The sequence below is a fragment of the Carcharhinus amblyrhynchos genome, chromosome 25, assembly GCF_965287045.1.
Source record: "Carcharhinus amblyrhynchos chromosome 25, sCarAmb.v2.hapA, whole genome shotgun sequence".
Lineage (NCBI taxonomy): Eukaryota > Metazoa > Chordata > Chondrichthyes > Carcharhiniformes > Carcharhinidae > Carcharhinus > Carcharhinus amblyrhynchos.
In genome coordinates this window covers 43592339-43611578 of record NC_137348.1, presented here as the reverse complement: position 1 = coordinate 43611578, position 19240 = coordinate 43592339, and the positions used below count along the sequence as shown (strand labels likewise).

At 46.0% G+C, this 19240-nt stretch overlaps 1 protein-coding gene and 1 long non-coding RNA gene across 2 annotated transcripts in view; one reads left to right on the top strand and one right to left on the bottom strand.

Moving 5' to 3' along the window:
* Positions 1–9077, top strand: part of LOC145358377 (uncharacterized) — a 22892-nt gene extending 13815 nt beyond the window's left edge. Inside the window, exons 2-3 of the long non-coding RNA XR_013889467.1 lie at positions 700–804; positions 7742–9077. This is a non-coding gene — a long non-coding RNA (uncharacterized LOC145358377). The remainder of the gene's footprint in view (positions 1–699; positions 805–7741) is intronic.
* The window catches only part of LOC145358376 (3-oxoacyl-[acyl-carrier-protein] reductase FabG), a 22132-nt gene extending 2892 nt beyond the window's left edge, over positions 1–19240 (bottom strand). Inside the window, exons 1-6 of the mRNA XM_080212378.1 lie at positions 19192–19240; positions 18347–18517; positions 17847–18025; positions 15023–15116; positions 6708–6777; positions 129–165 (exon numbers count right to left, since the gene is read on the bottom strand). Coding sequence (XP_080068504.1) covers positions 129–165; positions 6708–6777; positions 15023–15116; positions 17847–18025; positions 18347–18517; positions 19192–19221 — 581 coding nt within the window. The 5' untranslated portion in view covers positions 19222–19240. The remainder of the gene's footprint in view (positions 1–128; positions 166–6707; positions 6778–15022; positions 15117–17846; positions 18026–18346; positions 18518–19191) is intronic.

Below are 19240 nucleotides of genomic sequence, written 5' to 3'. Positions count from 1 at the left end.
CAGGGGACCCGAGGAGAAAGAGCAAGCTCAAACATCAATGCAAGTGAAAAACATTGACTCAATATTGAGGATATGTTCATCCAGATCAGAATGAAAATGAGAAGCAAACTGTCAGCACCATGACTCACCTCACAGCATTCACTCGAACGTTCTTGGGGGCCAGATCTAGAGAGAGAGAGAAGCAGAATGTTATACTGAGCCTCCCCTTATCCAAGCTTTGGAATTTAAAAACATTGTAGGCATGACTGGCTAGACTAGCACTTATTACTGAGTTGTTGGTGAGTTCAAACAAGAACTGGTTTAATTTATACAACTGAACTATGTATAGTTATCCTCCCACTCTACAGAGATATGCAGGTTAGCTGCGTTGGCTATGATGAATTGTCCCTTCGTATTCAAAGGTATGTGGGTTGGGGGAATTGGCGGGATAAATGAATGGGGTTGAGAGGCTGGGATGAGGGTGGGGCTGTCAGGGAGTCAGTGCAGACTCGATGGGCTGAATGGCCTCTGTGAGACTGTAAGGATTCAAGATTCTATGACACTGGTTGTTGTTCCTCCTCTCCCAGTCAGGTGTTCGATTGCATCATCATTTTTTCAGGTGATATTTCCCACGTTTAACCCTTACAAACTCTAATACTTCTTCCATTCATTCAATCTACCATCACATTCAGCTGTAACTTTATAAAAATTCATTTATAGGATGTGAGCGTCGGTGGCTGGGCCAGCGTTTATTGTCCTTCCCTATTACCCTGCATTGCAGAGGGCATTTGAGAGTCAACCAGAGTCACATGTAGGCCAGACCAGGTAAGGGTGGCATATTTCCTTCCCTAAAAGGACATTAGTGAACCAGATGGGTTTTTAATGATGATTATAGATAGAGTGAATGCAAGCAGGCTTTTTCCACTGAGGCTAGGGGAGAAAAAAAACCAGAGGGTATGGGTTAAGGGCGAAGGGTGAAGGGGAAAAAGTTTGAGGGGAAAAAGTTTGAAGGGAATATTAGGGGGGGCTTCTTCACACAGAGTGGTGGGAGTGTGGAATGAGCTGCCGGATAAAGTGATAAATGCGGGGTCACTTTTAACATTTAAGGAAAACTTGGACGGGTTCATGGATGAGAGGGGTGTGGAGGGATATGGTTCAAGTGCAGGTCAGTGGGACTAAAAAAATGGTTCAGCACAGACAAGGGCCAAAAAGCCTGTTTCTGAGCTGTAATTTTCTATGGTTCTAACAATGCTTTCATAGCCATCATCACTTAATCCCAGATGAGAGTTCAGTTATCAGCATCTGCCATGGTGGGATTTGAACCCGGGTCCCCAGATCTTGCCCTGTGCCTCTGGATTATAGTCCAGCAACAACATCACTACACCACTGCCTCTCTGCTGCTGTTAGCTCAGTAGTGTCTCTCTTTGATCTCCTTCATTGACTCTTAAAGAAGCTGATGTTCCAACACTCAATGTCTGGTTCTTGCAAACGTAAACTGATGGTTGTTCCTGGTGAATAGAAATAAGATTCTTCTGGTTTCTACATCTAGGAGCTTCTGAAGCATTTACTGAATACAATTATCTCTCGAGACTATTACTCCTTCTTTCTCTTGGCCCTGTGCCCAACATTTCTCCTTCTCTTGGTGGGTTCTTGGTAATCGTATCTCTGGTTATAAGCTTGTGGCTTGATAGGACTGCTCTTGAACTCTGCTCATCTTGGAAGTAGTTTTTTGGGTAGATGGGAAGCTGTGCTCAGGGGTTTCCACCCATCCACAGTTCTGACGCTGCCATCCCACACTGCAGTAAAGTAGACCTGTAATTTACAAGTTCAGTCAAAAATCCTTGTCCTCCCCGGGCAGAGTCCGAGGCCATCTGGATGTCCCTTTCAGCTTCACTATTCGATTGAGGAGATCTTGGGGAACTCAAGAGTTTCACAAACCCATAGTTATTGCAGTCATTGGCAAAAATGGGACCATTATTGGAGACAACCGGATCCAGAAAGCACGTGTTGCAAAGATTTCCTTTCAGATCTGAATGAATGACTGATTTGATTGTCATGGTTTATAGACATTTGAGCTCAATCTACATGGAGAGGTAATCAATAAGGAAAGATTTTCCATTAAATATATAAACAGGATCATCCCCAGACATTCCCACAATCTGGCTGAGGGTTGAGTCAGGTTCCTGTTGTTGTGAACAGATCTGGCACTGAGAGATCATTTCCTAGATGGCTCTTTGTGTTCCCAGCCACCACACCCAGGACTGAGAGCACACTCTGCTCTTGGTGCTCATTTGCTCAAAGTCGACTTTCTTCACTGTATCACCAGGATGCTGCTGTTGCCAACCTTACAGCAATATTGATGAATGTGAATGCATTCCTCATCCTGAATCTCCGTGTGATGGATTTCTTGCAGCTTCTGTGCTCCAATTATCTGTGTGTATGAATCAGCCTCAATAATGAGGTTGACATACTGTTGTGCAGCCACTGGTCTACAGTAACTGTGGATGCCATAGGTTAAATGCACTGTTCACAAGGAAGTGGCCAAGATCAGTTTAAAGCCAATTTAATCCTCAGGCAAACTTTCTTTAGCAGATTTACCATGGACTAAGATGTTGTCCATGTGATACATTACTCCTTCAAGGCTCCGGAGAATATTAGACAAGGTTCTTTGGACTTTTTCCAGTGTGACAAAATCCCCCAAATGAAGTAATAAAGGGTGATAGATTCCACATCCTAAAGCAGCTGGTAACATCCAATTTTGTGAATATGGTACAATTTGGGCAACTCATCAAGCTTTTGGGTGGCATAGTGGGTTAGCATTGCTGCCTCACAGCGCCACAGACCCAGGTTCAATTCCCAGCTTGGTCACTGACTGAGGAGTTTGAACATTCTCCATTCTCCCCATGTCTGCGTGGGTTTCCTCCGACAGTCCGAAAGACGTGCTGGTTAGGTGCATTGGCCATGCTAAATTCTTCCTCAGTGTACCCAAACAGGCGCCAGAGCGTGGCGGCTAGGGGGTTTTCATAGCACCTTCATTGTAGTGTAAATGCAAACTACATGTGACAATAATACATAAATAAAAATAAACAAGTCCACCAAGGGATGAATTTCCCTCATTGTAACTTACTGAAATCAGTCTGTTCAAGTATCTGACTGTACTCAGGAAGGAGGGCCTCAAGATAAGGGGTTAAACAGAAACCAGAGCTCAAAGAACTGTTGGGAGGAGTGTGACATCAGATTGATGAAAGATAGTATACAACAGAGCTTCATTCTAAACAGTGTTAGACGGGGACAGTGTAGAAGGAGTTTTACTCAGTATCTAACCCCATGCTGTACCTGTCCTGGGAGTGTTTGATGGGGGACAGTGTAGAGGGAGCTTTACTCTGTATCTAACCCCGTGCTGTACCTGTCCTGGGAGTGTTTGATGGGGGACAGTGTAGAGGGAGCTTTACTCTGTATCTAACCCCGTGCTGTACCTGTTCTGGGAGGGTTTGATGGGGGACAGTGTAGAGGGAGCTTTACTCTGTATCTAACCCCGTGCTGTCCCAGTCCTGGGAATGTTTGATGGGGACAGCGTAGAAGGAGTTTCTGGGAGTGTTTGATGGGGACATTGTAGAGGGAGCTTTACTCTGTATGTAACCCCGTGCTGTACCTGTCCTGGGAGTGTTTGATGGAAGCGCTGATTTTGCAATGCATTAGACTGTGTTTTAAATTTAACATGTATTTATATTGCAGTTTTAATTGATTAATAAAAACACATTTCACAGAACAATCTAAAGCAAAATCTGATACCAATCTACATAGGGAGATATTGAGGAGGGATTTGTGGAGCTTCAGGCCTAGGCAGCTGTTCACACCAGCACCGAAATCTGACCAGAATGGAAGTTGCTCAAGAGACCAGAATTACACAAGCACAAATAATCTGTAACTGTTGTGAAATTTAAGAACATAAGAAATAGGAGCAGGAGTAGGCCATCTAGCCCTTCCAGCCTGCCCCGCCATTCAATAAGATCATGGCTGATCTGTCGCTGCTCAGTTCCACATTCCCGCCCTCTCCCCATAACCCTTAATCCCCTCTCTTATCAAAAACCCATCAACCCGCTTCTTAAAAATATTTAGCGAGGCAGCCTCCACCACTTCAACGGGCAGAGAATTCCAGAGATTCACCACCCTTTGAGTGAAGAAGTTCCTCCTCAACTCCGTTCTAAACCGCCCCCCCCTTTATCTTGAGGCTGTGCCCCCTAGTCCTACTGTCTTTTTTGAGCGGGAAGAGTCTCTCCACCTCTATCCTATCCATCCCATTCATCATCTTATACGTCTCAATGAGATCTCCCCTCATTCTTCTAACGAGTACAAGCCCAGTTTATTCAGCCTCTCCTCATAGCTCAACCCCCTCAACTCCGGTATCAGCCTAGTAAACCTCCTCTGCACTCCCTCCAAGGCCAAAATATCTTTGCGCAGGTGCGGCGCCCAAAACTGCACACAGTACTCCAGCTGCGGCCTCACCAATGCCCTATACAGCTGCAGCAAGACCTCCCTACTTTTATATTCAATCCCCCTCGCTATGAAGGCCAGCATCCCATTTGCCTTCCTGACCACCTGCTGCACCTGCAAGCTGGGTTTTTGCGACTCATGCACAAGGACCCCGAGGTCCCTCTGCACCGTCGCCTGCTGCAGTTTTTCGCCCCGTAAGTAATAGTCCTTCCTACCATTCTTCCTACCAAAGTGGACCACCTCACACTTGCCAACATTAAATTCCATTTGCCATTTCCTGGCCCATTCGCCCAGCCTATCTAGATCCTTCTGCAGACTCTCCACACCCTCCGCACAATTTGCCGTTCCCCCAATCTTGGTGTCATCAGCAAATTTCGACACCCTACACTCGGTTCCCTCCTCCAGATCATCTATATAAATGGTAAAAAGCTGAGGCCCCAGCACCGACCCCTGGGGCACTCCACTAGTCACCATCCGCCAATCCAAATAGCACCCGTTGACCCCCACTCTCTGCCTCCTATTTGACAACCAATCCTCTATCCACGCTAACACCCTACCCCCAACTCCATGTCCCTCGACCTTCTGCAATAACCTCTTGTGAGGTACTTTGTCAAATGCCTTCTGAAAATCAAGAAAGACCACATCCACCGGCTCTCCTCTATCCACCACCCTAGACACATCCTCATAGAACTCCAGTAAATTTGTCAGACACGACTTCCCTTTAATGAAACCGTGCTGCGTCTGCTCTATCAAGCAATTCCCTTCAAGATGCCTCGCAATTTCCTCCTTAATGACGGATTCTAACATTTTACCTACCACAGACGTTAAACTAACCAGCCTATAATTCCCCGCCTTTTGCCTGGCACCCTTCTTAAACAACGGCGTAACATTAGCCGTTTTCCAATCATCCGGCACTTCCCCGGAATCCAGCGACGTCTGGAAAATAACCACCAAGGCATCCACTATCACCTCCGCCATTTCTTTCAGAACCCTCGGGTGCATTCCATTCGGTCCTGGGGACTTGTCCACAATCAGCCCCTCCAGTCTGTCGAGCACCACCTCTCTAGTAACAGTAATGTCATTAAGACCCTCCAGTCCTACCACCTTTCCATCGCTAACACCTGGCAAATTATTCACATCCTCCTCCGTGAAGACAGAAACAAAAAAGTTATTCAATACCTTAGCCATATCCCCATCCCCTACCACTAGGTCCCCTTTCTCATCCTCTAAAGGACCAACATTCACCCTAGCCAGCCTCTTCCTTTTTATATATTTATAAAAACTCTTGCTATCCTTTTTTATATTAAGTGCTAGCCCAGCTTCATAGTTTCTCCTACCCTTCTTTATCAACTTCTTTGTCAATCTTTGTTGACATTTAAATCTCTCCCAATCCTCTTCTCGCCCACTACTCTTAGCTACTCTAAATTCCTCCGCTTTTAATTTAACACTTTCCTTCACCTCCTTCGTTATCCACGGCTTATTACCTCTCTTCCTATTATCCTTTTTGACCATCGGAATAAATTTCCGCTGAGCACCAAGAAAGATCTCCTTAAAGATCCTCCACTGCTCCTCAACAGACCCTCCCTCCAACGCGCTCCCCCAGTCCACATTCGCCAATTCTTCTCTCATCCTACCGTACTCCCCTCTATTCAAACAGAGGATGCGTGTCCGGGAACCCATTTTCTCCTCCTCCATCTGCACCAGAAACTCCACCATACAATGATCACTCTCCCCAAGAGGATCCTTCACCACAAGGTCCCTAATTCTACCCGCCTCATTACATAGCACCAGATCCAAGATAGCTCGCTCCCTCGTCGGCTCCAACACACACTGTTCGAGGAAACTATCCCGGCAGCATTCCAAGAACTCTTCCTCGAGCCCCCTGCGTCCAACATGGGTCGACCAATCAATACGCAGATTGAAATCCCCCGTAACTACGGCCGTCCCATTCCTGCACGCCGCACTTATTTGCGTGTTAACAGCCCGCCCCACCTCCAGATCATTATTCGGGGGCCTATAGACGACACCCACCAGCGTCTTCCTCCCTTTGCTGTTCCTAATCTCCACCCACAACGATTCCACCCTCTGCTCCTTGGCTCCAAGAGATAACCACCTTGTCGGTTCTACTTTTTAATTCCATTCCCAGCTTTTCATACTCTGGGGGTTGGGGGGCATGGGGTGTCAGTTATGTAATTTAACATGAAATGAGGAGGTCAAAAAGGATGTGCACTTACCCAGGGCCAAACATCGTGTGAAATGGTCCAGGGCTGCCTTCGACATGCAGTAGGTAGTAATCCCAGGGAACTATGGAAAGCCAAAATTAAAAAAAGTCAATTCTGGATATGGGTCAGTGAGTCACAGGACCATCACTGATTCTCACTCCAATCCCTCCCCAACCACTTCTGTACCTGGACAGGTGAGTCACTGAGCCACCCCCAACCCCATACCTGGACCGTTGAGTCACCGAGCACCCCCGACCCCCTTGTCCCTGGACAGGTGAGTTACTGAGCTGTCTCCCCTCTTGTACCTGGGCAGGTGAGTCACTGAGCTCTTCCCTGATGGAGAATAAAACTAGAGTCAGTGGGAATTGGGGGAAAGCCCACCACTGATTGGAATCATACCTAACACAAAAGAACAAGGTTGTGATGCTTGGAGATCAATTATTTCAGTTCAAGGACATCTCTGCAGGCGTCCCTCAATGTAGTGTCCTAGGCCCAACCAACTTCAGCTACTTCATCAATGACCTTCCTTCCACCATAAGGTCAGAAGTGGGGATGTTTGCTGATGGCTGCACAATGTTCAGCACCATTTGCAACTCTTCAGATACTGAAGCAGTCGTGTGACATGTATCAAGATTTGGACAATACACAGGCTTGGGCTGACAAATGGCAAATAATATCCATGCCATGCAAGTGCCAGGCAATGACCATCTCTAATAAGAGAGAATATAATCTAACCATCGGTCCTTGACATTCAATGATATTACCATCACCAAATTCGCCCCCCTCCCTCCCCATCAACAGCCTCGGGATTACCACAGACCCAGAAACTGTACATACATACATACACACACACACACACAGGTAATGTAGGGAAAGGGTTAATGAATTTTGTACCTAGAATATATCACAAACATAACTCTTCATCAAGACTGATCTTCCCAGGCTTACATTGCTCCTGGTGTTAATGTAAATTACTCGTTCATGGCTTTCATTCTTTAACTCTCATAAAGACAGATGGTCAGGTGTGAATGTTATTTTGCAAACAGAAGCCGTAATCACACAAATAACTTCAAAGACAGAGACGCCGAAGCAGTCGCAGGCGTTGTAATTGAAGAAGGAAGATCAAAGATTTTGACTGGAATTGGAAGTTTGTGTCATGTTTGTTACTAAGACTCATGATGTATTTGTGTTCCATGAGAAGTCTGGCAGTCCTTGTTTGGAACCAGTTTCTCCCAAAGCTCTGGAATAAAAGCCAGGGCTTTGAAATAAAAACCACTGTATTTTGACTCACTAACAATCTCGGGAGGTATTATTTTACCTCAATTTTACAACAATTTGGTGCCGAAACCCGGGATCTGTTTGCAGGCTTAGGTTGAATGGCCACAATCTGGGTACTGGAATAGATCACCGAACTTAATAGAGTGAGTGAAACTACAGTGGGGGAATCATCTGTGAAGAGAGTCTGAGAGTGTGTGAAAGAGCTCTGAACTGAACATATACAGACAAGGAGGCATTGTCTTTAAAACAACCAGCCTTAGACTGGTTGTTAAGAGGGGAAATCCCCCACGCGATGGTCAGAAATTTGAAGTGGGTGTAAAAGACCAGAGAAAGATGCCTGGAATGTGATGTTCAGATGTGAGTGAGAAAGAGTCTGTCTGAAGTGAACACCGGAGTTTAAGGAAAAGCCAGCTTAAGTTTAATTGTGTAAGCTTAATACTGTAAGCTTACTTAAGCGGTGATACAGAGGACACTGATCACCCCTGACAGGTATTACCAGACTCTGATAAGAGTAGCCTAGGAGTGGGAGAGCAAGGAGGGAGATTAGAAGATTCCAGGTGGTGAGTATAAACTTGTCTGTGTTAAAGGAGATCACAAGGACAGTGGGGGTTCCCCGGGATCCCTGATAGAGGAATATATGATTGAGAGGGACAGATTAAACAGATGAAAAAAGGGGGGTGGAATCTCTCATCCATTTAACCTACAACAAAATGGTTGGAAAAGGAAGACAGAACTAAGAAATTGGACTTCTCTTAGTTCACCAATTGACCAGATTAATTAAAGTCTCAGGTGAGAAATGGGCTGACGACAAAGCAATATTGGAATCACGCAATACAGAGCTAGAAAAGAGAAACCAAATTTTACAGGACCACAGCTGGGGATCCTTGCCTCTTTTTGGGTCAGCCATAAAACCCACGGCACCCGTAGGAGACTTAAACCCCGATGAGGAAGATGCCTACGATCTTGCTCCCATAACTCGGGGCGGGACATTACAGAATCCCACTGCCCGATACAAACCCTTTACCCCAGGAGAAAGACAAGTTTTGGCTTCCCTGGGAAGGTTCCAACCCAGGAGTAACAATAGCAAATTTTGGGCAGAACTGGCCACCACTGGGTGGGACACCAGTTACACTTGTGGGATATACACCAGTTGGTACAGGCCGCTTGCCCACAGGACAAGTGGAGGCTAATGGGTGATGGAGCAAGCCAGGCTAACGCCGCCTACTGAGCTCAGTTGGATTACCGAGGCAGAAGGTGGACATATGCAATAGAGAAAACTGCCAAGATTGATGCAATAGTGGAACCATTTAATTGGTTTAAGGTGGAAGTCCAATGAGTCTTGGGCAATGCACCAACCAACTGGTCCAGAATTACCAATACTAAACAACAAAGAGGTGAAGAAGCTTCCGAATTTGGGGAGCGACTCTTTAGAGTACATCAAGAATGTTCGGGAGTGCCCGAGCCTGCCCTTTTTACAGGCACTTAAAGACAGGCTGTCACCAGTTCACCAAAAAAATCCTTAAAATGGGAGTTCTTAGTGGGATGTATTTATTTTTGCCATTGTTGGCTTTAATGTTTTAATGTTCTTTCCCTAATTGTGATTTTACAACAGTGGGTTTGATAGAGTTTAAATAAAAATTGGAATGTAAATTGAAATTTCAAATTCTAAGTACGTAAACTGAAGCTTGAAATAACCAATTTGAATTTTGAACAATCCTGGGTTCAAATTTTGTTACAAAAGGATTTAAACCTTGGAAGGAACCCTTTGTCTTGAAGAAGTCACTTGAGACTAAATTAATTCATTTGGCTTGTGAATGACAAGTCTAGTGGCAAGATTGTTTATCACAACCTAGTGATAATTGAGACTTGAAAAGTTTGGTTCATTCAGATTTTCTTATTGTCAACTTTCAAATTAAAGTGATTGGTTATGCTTAAGTGTTACACTTTCTGACATTTAAATTGATAGAATAAATTGAGTGCACAAAATAACCAACTTATAAATGGGAAGTTGCCTGAATTTTGACAAATAAAGGGTGATGGAAATAAAGTGTGTATGGGTTTTGTGTTTCAAAGAGGGATAGACTGAAACATATTCTCAGTTTATGATGTAACCATTTGAATGTGAGATAATTTTACAAAGTGACATCTGTTTGTTTTGTGACTTTCCTATACTGAGTAAATGTTATCTGTGGTAATCCTCATGTTCACGTGTAAAGTTTGTTCGGTTCAATGTATATAAATGCTAATAAGTTGGGAGTTAACTTTTCAGAAAAATTAAGGGCTCTGGAGAGTGTCAATGACTTTACAGATGACAGGATTTTTCCTAGGATGTATTTATTTGGGGTTACAGGAGTTAAAATAGAAACACAGAACAGTACAGGTCCTTCGGCCCTAATGTTGTGCCGATCTATGTCCAAACCCAAGATCAAGCTATCCCACTCCCTATAATTCTGGTGTGCTCTATGTGTCTATCCAATAACCGCTTGGAAGTTCCTAAAGTGTCGTGTAAAGACTCACTATCACAGCAGGCAGTGTATTCCACACTCCAAGCACTCTCTGAGTGAAGAATCTAGCTCAGACATCCCCCCTCTATCTCCCACCATGAACCTTACGGTTATACCCCCTAGTAACAGCTACATCCACCTAAGGAAATAGTCTCTGCAGAATGTTTAAAGGGGAACAAATAAACCATTTGGCAAATTATGTTATTTATAAATAAATTGGTAAAGTGGACAGAATGATGGACAGAATAATTTGTTAAACTGATAGGAAAACTTTTGAATTACTTTTAGTTTGTACTTTGGTTACAATGTGTTAATTGGGTCATAAAAGAACATAGTATGCGTATGCCAGCAGGTGATAGATTTTGAGCTGTGACTGGAAGTTTAAATCTAAATGGTAACTGTGACAAAAGAGTTTTTATTATGCAAATTTGGATCATTTTTAAATAACAAATATTTTGGAGAGTTAAACCTACCTCTTCAGCACTTTTTGGGTGCATGACCCTCCAAGATCCAAATTTGAACCTACCTCGGACATCCCTCCTATATCTCCCACCATGAACCTTATAGTTATGCCCCCCTAGTAACAGCTACATCCACCCGAGGAAACAGAGTGGACGTGCAGAGACTATCTATTCCCCTCATCATCTTATAAACCTCTATTAAGTCGCCTCTCATCCTCCTCCACTCTAAAGAGAAAAGCCCCAGCTCCCTCAACCTTTCCTCATAAGGCCTCATAAGATCCTGGTAAATCTCCCCTGCACTCTCTCCAATGCTTCCACATCCTTCTTACAGTGAGCTGACCAGAACTGAACACAACATTCCAAACGTGGTCTCACCAACGTCCGGTATAGTTGCAGCATAACCCCACGGCTCTTAAACTCAAACCCCCTGTTAATAAACGCTAACATACTATAAGCCTTCTTCACGGCTCTATCCACTTGAGTGGCAACCTTCATTCTGTTGACATGAACTCCAAGATCTCTCTGTTCCTCCACATTCCTCAGAACCCTGCCGTTGATCCTGTAATCCGCATTCAAGTTTGTCCTATCAAAATGAATCACCTCACACTTATCAGGGTTAAACTCCATCTGCCACTTTTCGGCCCAGCTCTGCATCCTATCAATGTCTCTTTGCAGCCTGCAAGAGCCCTCCACACCTCATCCGCTACTCCACCAATCTTGGCGTCGTCAGCAAATTTACTAACCCACCCTTCAGCCCCTTCTTCCAAATCATTGATAAAAATCACAAATAACAGAGGACCCAGCACTGATCCCTGTGGTACTGTGGCCTCCAGTCTGAAAATTTTCCTTCCACCATCATGCTCTGTCTTCTATGATACAGCCAGTTACTTATCCAATCGGCCAAATTTCCTTCTATCCCACACCTCTTTATCTTCTTCATGAGCCTACCACGGGGAACCTTATCAAACGTCTTACTAAAATCCATGTATATGACATCAACTGCTCTACCTTCATCTACACACTTAGTTACCTCCTCAAAGAATTCAATCAAATTTGAGAGGCAGGACTTATCCTTCATGAAACCGTGCTGACTATTCCAGATTAAACTGCATCTTTCCAAATGGTCATAAATCCTATCTCTCAGGACCCTTTCCATTAACTTACTGACCACCAAAGAAAGACTAACTGGCCCACAATTATCAGGGTCATTCCTATTTCATGAAAAAATGAACAACATTTGCCACTCTCCAGTCCTCTGGTACTATCCCCATGGTAAAAAGTCTGACAACACCAGGTTTTAGTCCAACCGATTTATTTGATAATAGACTCACAAGCTTTCGGGGTTAGTCCCTTCGTCAGGGACTAACCCCAAAAGCTTGTGAGTCTATTATCAAATAACTCGGTTGGACTAAAACCTGGTGTTGTCAGACTTTTTACTGTGTTTACGCCAGTCCAACGCCGGCATACCCACATCATGACTATCCCCATGGACAGTGAGGACCCAAAAATCAAAGCTAAAGGCTCCGCAATCTCATCCCTTGCCTCCTAAAGTATCCTAGGATGTATCCCATCTGGCCCAGGGAACTTATCAACCCTTAGGTTTTTCAAAATTACTAATACATCTTCCCTCAGAACATCTACCTCCTCCATCCTATCAGCCTGTATCACACATTCATCCTCAAAAACATGGCCCCTCTCCTTAGTGAACACTGAAGAAAATATTCATTCATCACCTCTCCTATCTCTTCATTTCACAGACAATGAACTCAGGAGGTCTCTCTGCTCGGTGTCCGTCCAGCAATGCTGAGCAGTGAGATCCAGACATATCTCATGCTGGCAAATGAGCTGCTCTCACAGAGCTTCATACAAGGGCATTAGCTCCTCTGCCCATGATCATGGCATCATATAGGCCACGACAACTGAGGAGTGCCCACCACGTCACTGGTTACTCCCTCCCAAGCGCAACCTGCTCAGGCCCAGGCCCTGCTGGCCAGAGCAGCACTGCCAAAGTTATTGACCAACAGGACGACAGTCAGAAGCTGACCCCAGTGACCCTGCCAACGAGGGTAGGGGGCACCAAGACATAAGTTCAACGCACTATAGCCATGAGATGGGGTTTTCACAGGTGACATTTGTTCATTGCAACAGTGTAATTTATTTTAGTGCAAGTGTGGCAACACGTTCATGGTTTTAGTCCTTGTTTGCAACAAGATTTTTGTTTGAATGTCCAGAGCATCCTTTATGTTTCCTATTGGTAGAAGCCTTGCCAGTGCCTTATTTTAGATAGCAGGGGAAGTAAACTTTGTGGCAGAGGGGGTGAGGGTGACATTGGGGACATGACATTGTATGGTCAGACACATGCGAAGGAGGCAGTGTCCTTGCAAAGACGTGGAAGCCAAGCCTTGGCTCCTGAGCTGAAGGAGCAGCACGGAGAATCAACTCCTCCCTGAAGACTCACTCCTGGCTCCTCATCTTCTACCTGCTGGGCTCCAGAACAGATTCAGATTCTCTGAGCTGCCTTGGAATCCTCATTCACGAGGGGGTTCCCCCTCTGCCAGTGCCAGGTTGTAGAGCACAGCAGACAACAGCAAGAAGCAACACCCACTCTGGAGGGTATTGTAGGGCTCTCCAGCATGGTCCACACAGCAGAACCTCATTTTCAGTAGCCCTACTCCTCTTAACCATCGGCCTTGTGGGGGCCTGACCCCAATTGTACTTCTCTTCACCCTCTGTCCAGGGTGCCATAGTGGCACCTTGAGCCATCTTTTCAATGGATACCCTTTGTCACCCAGCAACCAATCATCCCACCAAGCTGCAGCCATGAACAGTTTTGGCACCTGGGAGTGTGGCAGAATGGCTGCATCGTGACAGTTGCCTGGGTACCTCACACAGGCTTGCTGAATCTGGGTTCTGGGCTCACATACTAACTGCACACTCATGCAATAGTATCCCTTCCTATTCACAAAGGCATCTGGCTCACCCAACCTTGATGGCGTTTGGGTGCAGTCTATGGCACCCTGGATTTGAGGGAAGCCAGCAGTGGTTGTGAAGTCACTCCTCCTGGTTGGCTTGGATTATCCGGCAATGAGTGAATGTGTGGAATCAGCTCATCAGTTACTAGCTTGGCACAGCTATGGACAGCTGAATGGGACACTCCACACTGATCTTCCACTGACACCTTGAATGACCTGGATGCATAAAAATTGAGTGTCCACCCACATGGTTGGAGACAATCTCTGGCCCCAATCATGTGACAATGATGTCTTGGTCTCCCTAAAGAGGCAGAGCCTCCTCTGATACTGAGGTTGTGGTCTCACCGCCTGTACACTGCTGTATGGCGCTGTCTGCCTTGCTCTCCCTCTGTGCCTGCACCTCTCCTCCCACAATTCTCACTACACTGTCTGCAGGCACTTGGCGTCCCCACTCTCCCACTTCGAGGCAACGTCCCCAGCAGAGTACACAATCCCCACCTGCTGAGATACAGACGGCACTGCGCCATACCCCGAGGCTGCAATGGGCAGAAATACTCCAACAAAATTGATGAAACAGAAGAGTCATCAAAACAAGACTAACAAAGAAAATCCTGCAATAAAACAGAGGACAAGGCCTGAAATCTCAGCAATAAAGCAACAGCAAAATCTCACCAGAACTCTGAACAACTCACAACCAACGCTCCAACCCCTTTGTACCTCGCTCTCGGATAAGGAAAGGGAAACAACAGAACAGCCACTTGCCCAGTAGTAACTGAGAAAAATCACACAACGTACAATTCCAGTCAACTATCTTATAAATTGCTGATAGTGGCTGATTAACTGTCAGCAGGCATGGTGCTGACTCCCATAAATACCTGCGAATGCGCAATGACATCAGAACACACCCGTGTTCAGGCTGGGCACGCACCCACTAAAACTAGGTCAGATTCTGGTCGTGTGGCAGCATTTTCCGACCTTTCCCACTGCTGGGATTTTCCATTCCCACGTAAGTCAATTGACATTTGAATGGTTTGCCACGTTACCTGACCCCATCCCTACAGCAACTGGGTGGGAAATTGCACACAGGAGAAGTTCAGCTTCTGCACACTTACCGATCTTTGCCCAGAGACACTGGACACATTGACAATGGAGCCCTTGGTCTGGATAAGGTGGGGCACAGCCAGGTGTGTGAGATAGTAGACAGACCTGTTAAGCAGGAGGGTACAAACACACAAGATCAACAAGAAATGACTATCCACAAGTGCTTTCCACTTTCCCTCTTCCCCAGCTCGTAACAAGGAAGGGATTTTGGGTTAAATTTATGCTATGACAGTGATCTGAAGTTAAAACCCATCCGTGGGAAGGCAAAGGAACATCTGGTAGGCTTTCAAAAGTGTGTTAACCAGGGTTCATTCCTCTTAGAGTGAAGGGCAAGGTTGGCAGAAGTCAGGAACCCTGGATGACTCAGGATATTGAGGTCCTGGTCAACAAGAAAGAGGCATATGACATGCATAGGCAGCTGGGACCAAGTGAATCCCTCGAAGGATGTAGGGGGGTGTAGCAGTAGAGTTAAGAGAGAAATCAGGAGGGTAAAAAGGGGACACAAAATTGTTTTGGCAGATGAGGCTCAGGAGAATTCAAGGAGCTTCTACAAATACATAAAGGACAAAAGCGTAACAAGGGAGAGAGTAGAGCCTCTTAAGGATCAACAGGGTCATCCATGTGCAGATCCACAAGAGATGGGTGAGATCCTAAATGAATATTTCTCATCAATATTTACTGCTGAGAAAAGCATGTATGTTAGAGAACTTGGAGAATTAAATACTGATGTTTTGAGTGTACATATTACAGAGGAGGTGGTGCCGGAAGTCTTAAAGCGCATCAAGGTAGATAAATCCCTGTGACCTGATGAGGTATATCACAGGAGGCTAGGGAGGAAATTGCGGGCCCCTAGTCGAGATATTTGAATCATCAATAGTCACAGGTGAGGTGCCTGAAGATTGGAGAGTGGCAAATGTTGTGCCTTTGTTCAAAAACGGCTGCAGGGAAAAGCCTGGGAACTACAGGCCAGTGAGCCTCACATCTGTGGTGGATAAATTGTTGGAAGGTATTTTGAGAGACATGATCTACAGGCATTTAGAGACACAAGGACTGATTAGGGACAGTCAGCATGGCTTTGTGAGTGGAAAATCATGTCTCACAAATTTGACTGAGTTTTTTGAAGGGGTAACCAAGAAGGTAGATGAGGGCAGTTGATGTTGTCTACATGGACTTTAGCAAGGCCTTTGACAAGGATCGCATGATAGGTTGTTGCATAAAGTTAAATCTCATGGGATCCAGGGTGAGGTATCTAAATGGATACAAAATTGGCTTCTTGACAGAAGCCAGAGGGTGGTCGCAGAGAATTGTTTTTCAAACTGGAGGCCTGTGACCAGCGGTGTGCCTCAGGAATCAGTGCTGGCCCAATTGTTATTTGTCATTTATATTAATGATTTGGATGAGAATATAGGGGGCATGGTTAGTAAGTTTGCAGATGACACCAAGATTGGTGGCATGGTGAACAGTGAGGAAGGTTATCTCCAATTGCAGCGAGATCTTGATCAATTGGGCCAGTGGGCTGACAAATGGCAGATGGAATTTAGACAAATGCAAGATAATGCATTTTGGTAGAGTGAACCAGGGCAGGACTTATTCAGTTAATGATAAGGCATTGGGGAGAGTTACAGAACAAAGATCTAGGGGTACATATTCATAGCTCCTTGAAAGTGGAGTCACAGGTGGACAGAGTAGTGAAGGCGGCATTCGGCATGCTTGGTTTCATTGGTCAGAACATTGAATACAGGAGTTGGGACGTCCTATTGAAATTGTACAAGACATTAGTAAGGCAACGTTTGGAGTATTGGGTGCAATTCTGGGCACCCTATTATAGAAAGGATATTATTAAACTAGAAAGAGTGCAGAAAAGATTTACTAGGATGCTACCGAGACTTGATGGATTGAGTTGTAAGGAGAGGCTGAATAGACTGGGACTCTTTTCCTCCGGAGCATAGGAGGCTGAGAGGTGAACTTATAGAGGTCTACAAAATAATGACGGGCACAGACAAGGTAGATAGTCAATATATTTTCCCAAAGGTAGGGGAGTCTAAAACTAGAGGGCATAGGTTTAAGGTGAGAGGGGGGAGATACAAAAGTGTCTAGAGGGGCAATTTTTTCCACACAGAGGGTGGAGAGAGTCTGGAACTTGGTACTAGTAGAGGCAGGTACAATTTTATCTTTTAAAAAGTACTTAGATAGTTACATGGATACGATGTGTATAGAGGGATATGGGCCAAATGCGGGCAATTGGAATTAGCTTAGGGGGTTTTAAAAAAAAAAGGGCAGCATGGACAAGTTGGGCCGAAGGGCCTGTTTCCATGCTGTAAACTTCTTTGACTCTATGACACTCAAGGTTAAGTCACAGTGACACCAAGTTAGCTATTATTTTTCATTAGATATGTTATTTGGGGGTAAATTAAGAGATAGAATTATCAGAGCTGTGTATATTCATTAGATGGACAGTGGGAGAATTAATAGCATATTTCAGAGAAGTTTAAAATTTTAATATTGAATTTGTTTCATTCACTGTCCCCACTCTGTGGGGAAGATGCCAGCGTTGGACTGGGGTAAACCCTTGGACTGGGGGAACTCCCCACTCACCCAAAGGAGCAGCGCTCCAAAAGCTATTGGCGTTTGCTACTAAATAAATCCGCTGGACTTTTATCTGGTGTTGGGAGACTTCTTACTGTGTTTACCACATCAAACACTCCCAGGACAGGTACAGCATGGGGTTAGACATGTCTATATGGAGACTGTGGAAAGCAAGAGGGGAGCTGTTAATCACAAGTCCTACAGGGAAATCAGTGCCAGGAGTGTAGGGGTAGGGGAGGGAGGTTGTACCTGACGTTAATGTTCATAAGTTGATCATAATGTTCCATAGTTGTGGTTTCAATAGTTCCCATGTGCAGTATCCCTGCGTTGTTCACCAGCACATCTAATTGCCCATAATGGTTCACTGTGTCCTCAACTACCTTCTTCACAGTTGCCTCATTAGTCAGGTCACCAAGGAGCAGTAGTGGCTGATGAAGAACAAAGTGAAACATTCAGTGCATATCTAAAACACCATCACATCTGGAAATGGAAGAACGTTCTCCCCCCAGCAACCAATACCACCCTAATGCCTGGGATTTATAGCAGTTAGGGACTGAGCTGGGGGAAAGGGATGGGGAGAGGGGACCATTGTGACAGGGATCAGAGGGAAGGTAAAATATTTTAGGGTTCTGATGAAGACCAGCAGGAAGTTAGCACCAACCCCCCTAGCTAGCCTCACCCCAGTCCTCCCTCCCTCCACAGCCCGGTCTCACAGGGAATCTCAGCACTCAGTCAGAGTTGGCACTCACCTGGCACTGCCCAGCCTCCTCACAGGCCTTGCCCACCTTGGTGAGGTTCTCCTCATTCCTGCCGTTCAGCGCCAGCTTGGCACCCAGCTTCGCAAAGAGGATGGCCGTGCCTGCTCCAATTCCCGAACTGGCACCGGTCACCAGTGCCACCTTCCCGCTGAGGGACAACCTCTACACACAGGGACACAGAGAGACACACACAGAGACAGAGAGACACACACAGAGACACACACAGGGACACAGAGAGACACACACAGAGACAGAGAGACACACACAGACACACACAGGGACACAGAGAGACACACACAGAGACAGAGAGACACACACAGACACACACAGGGACACAGAGAGACACACACAGAGACAGAGAGAGACACACACAGAGACAGAGAGACACACACACAGAGAGATACACACAGACACACACAGAGAGAGACACAAATAAATAAACACATTAATAAATAAACTCATTAATCAATAAATAAATACCCTGACACAGGGAGCAATGACACCGCAGGGTCAATACAGACACGGGGGGGGGGGAGGAAGGCTTCGTGCGGAGGGGAGAAGACGGGTTGGGGGGGGGGTGGGGAAGCCGGGGAGGGGCTTGCGGGGGGGGGGGAGGGGGATGCGGGAGAGGGGGGGGGAGGGGGATGCGGGGGACCGGGGGGGGGGAGGGGGAAGAGCGGTGGGGATGCGGGGGGGGGGGGACCCGGTGTCCGCGCTCCGCCGCCTCCCCCTCCCCGGGGTCTCGCTGCCGCTCGAGCCGCGCTGTGGGGACAGAGTCCCGGGGGGGGGTCTCCTTCCCGCGCCCCTGGCTCCCCCCGGCCCCGCCCCCCCGGTACCTGGGTCTCCTCCTCGGGCCGGGCCGCCATTTTTAATCGCAGCCGCGCG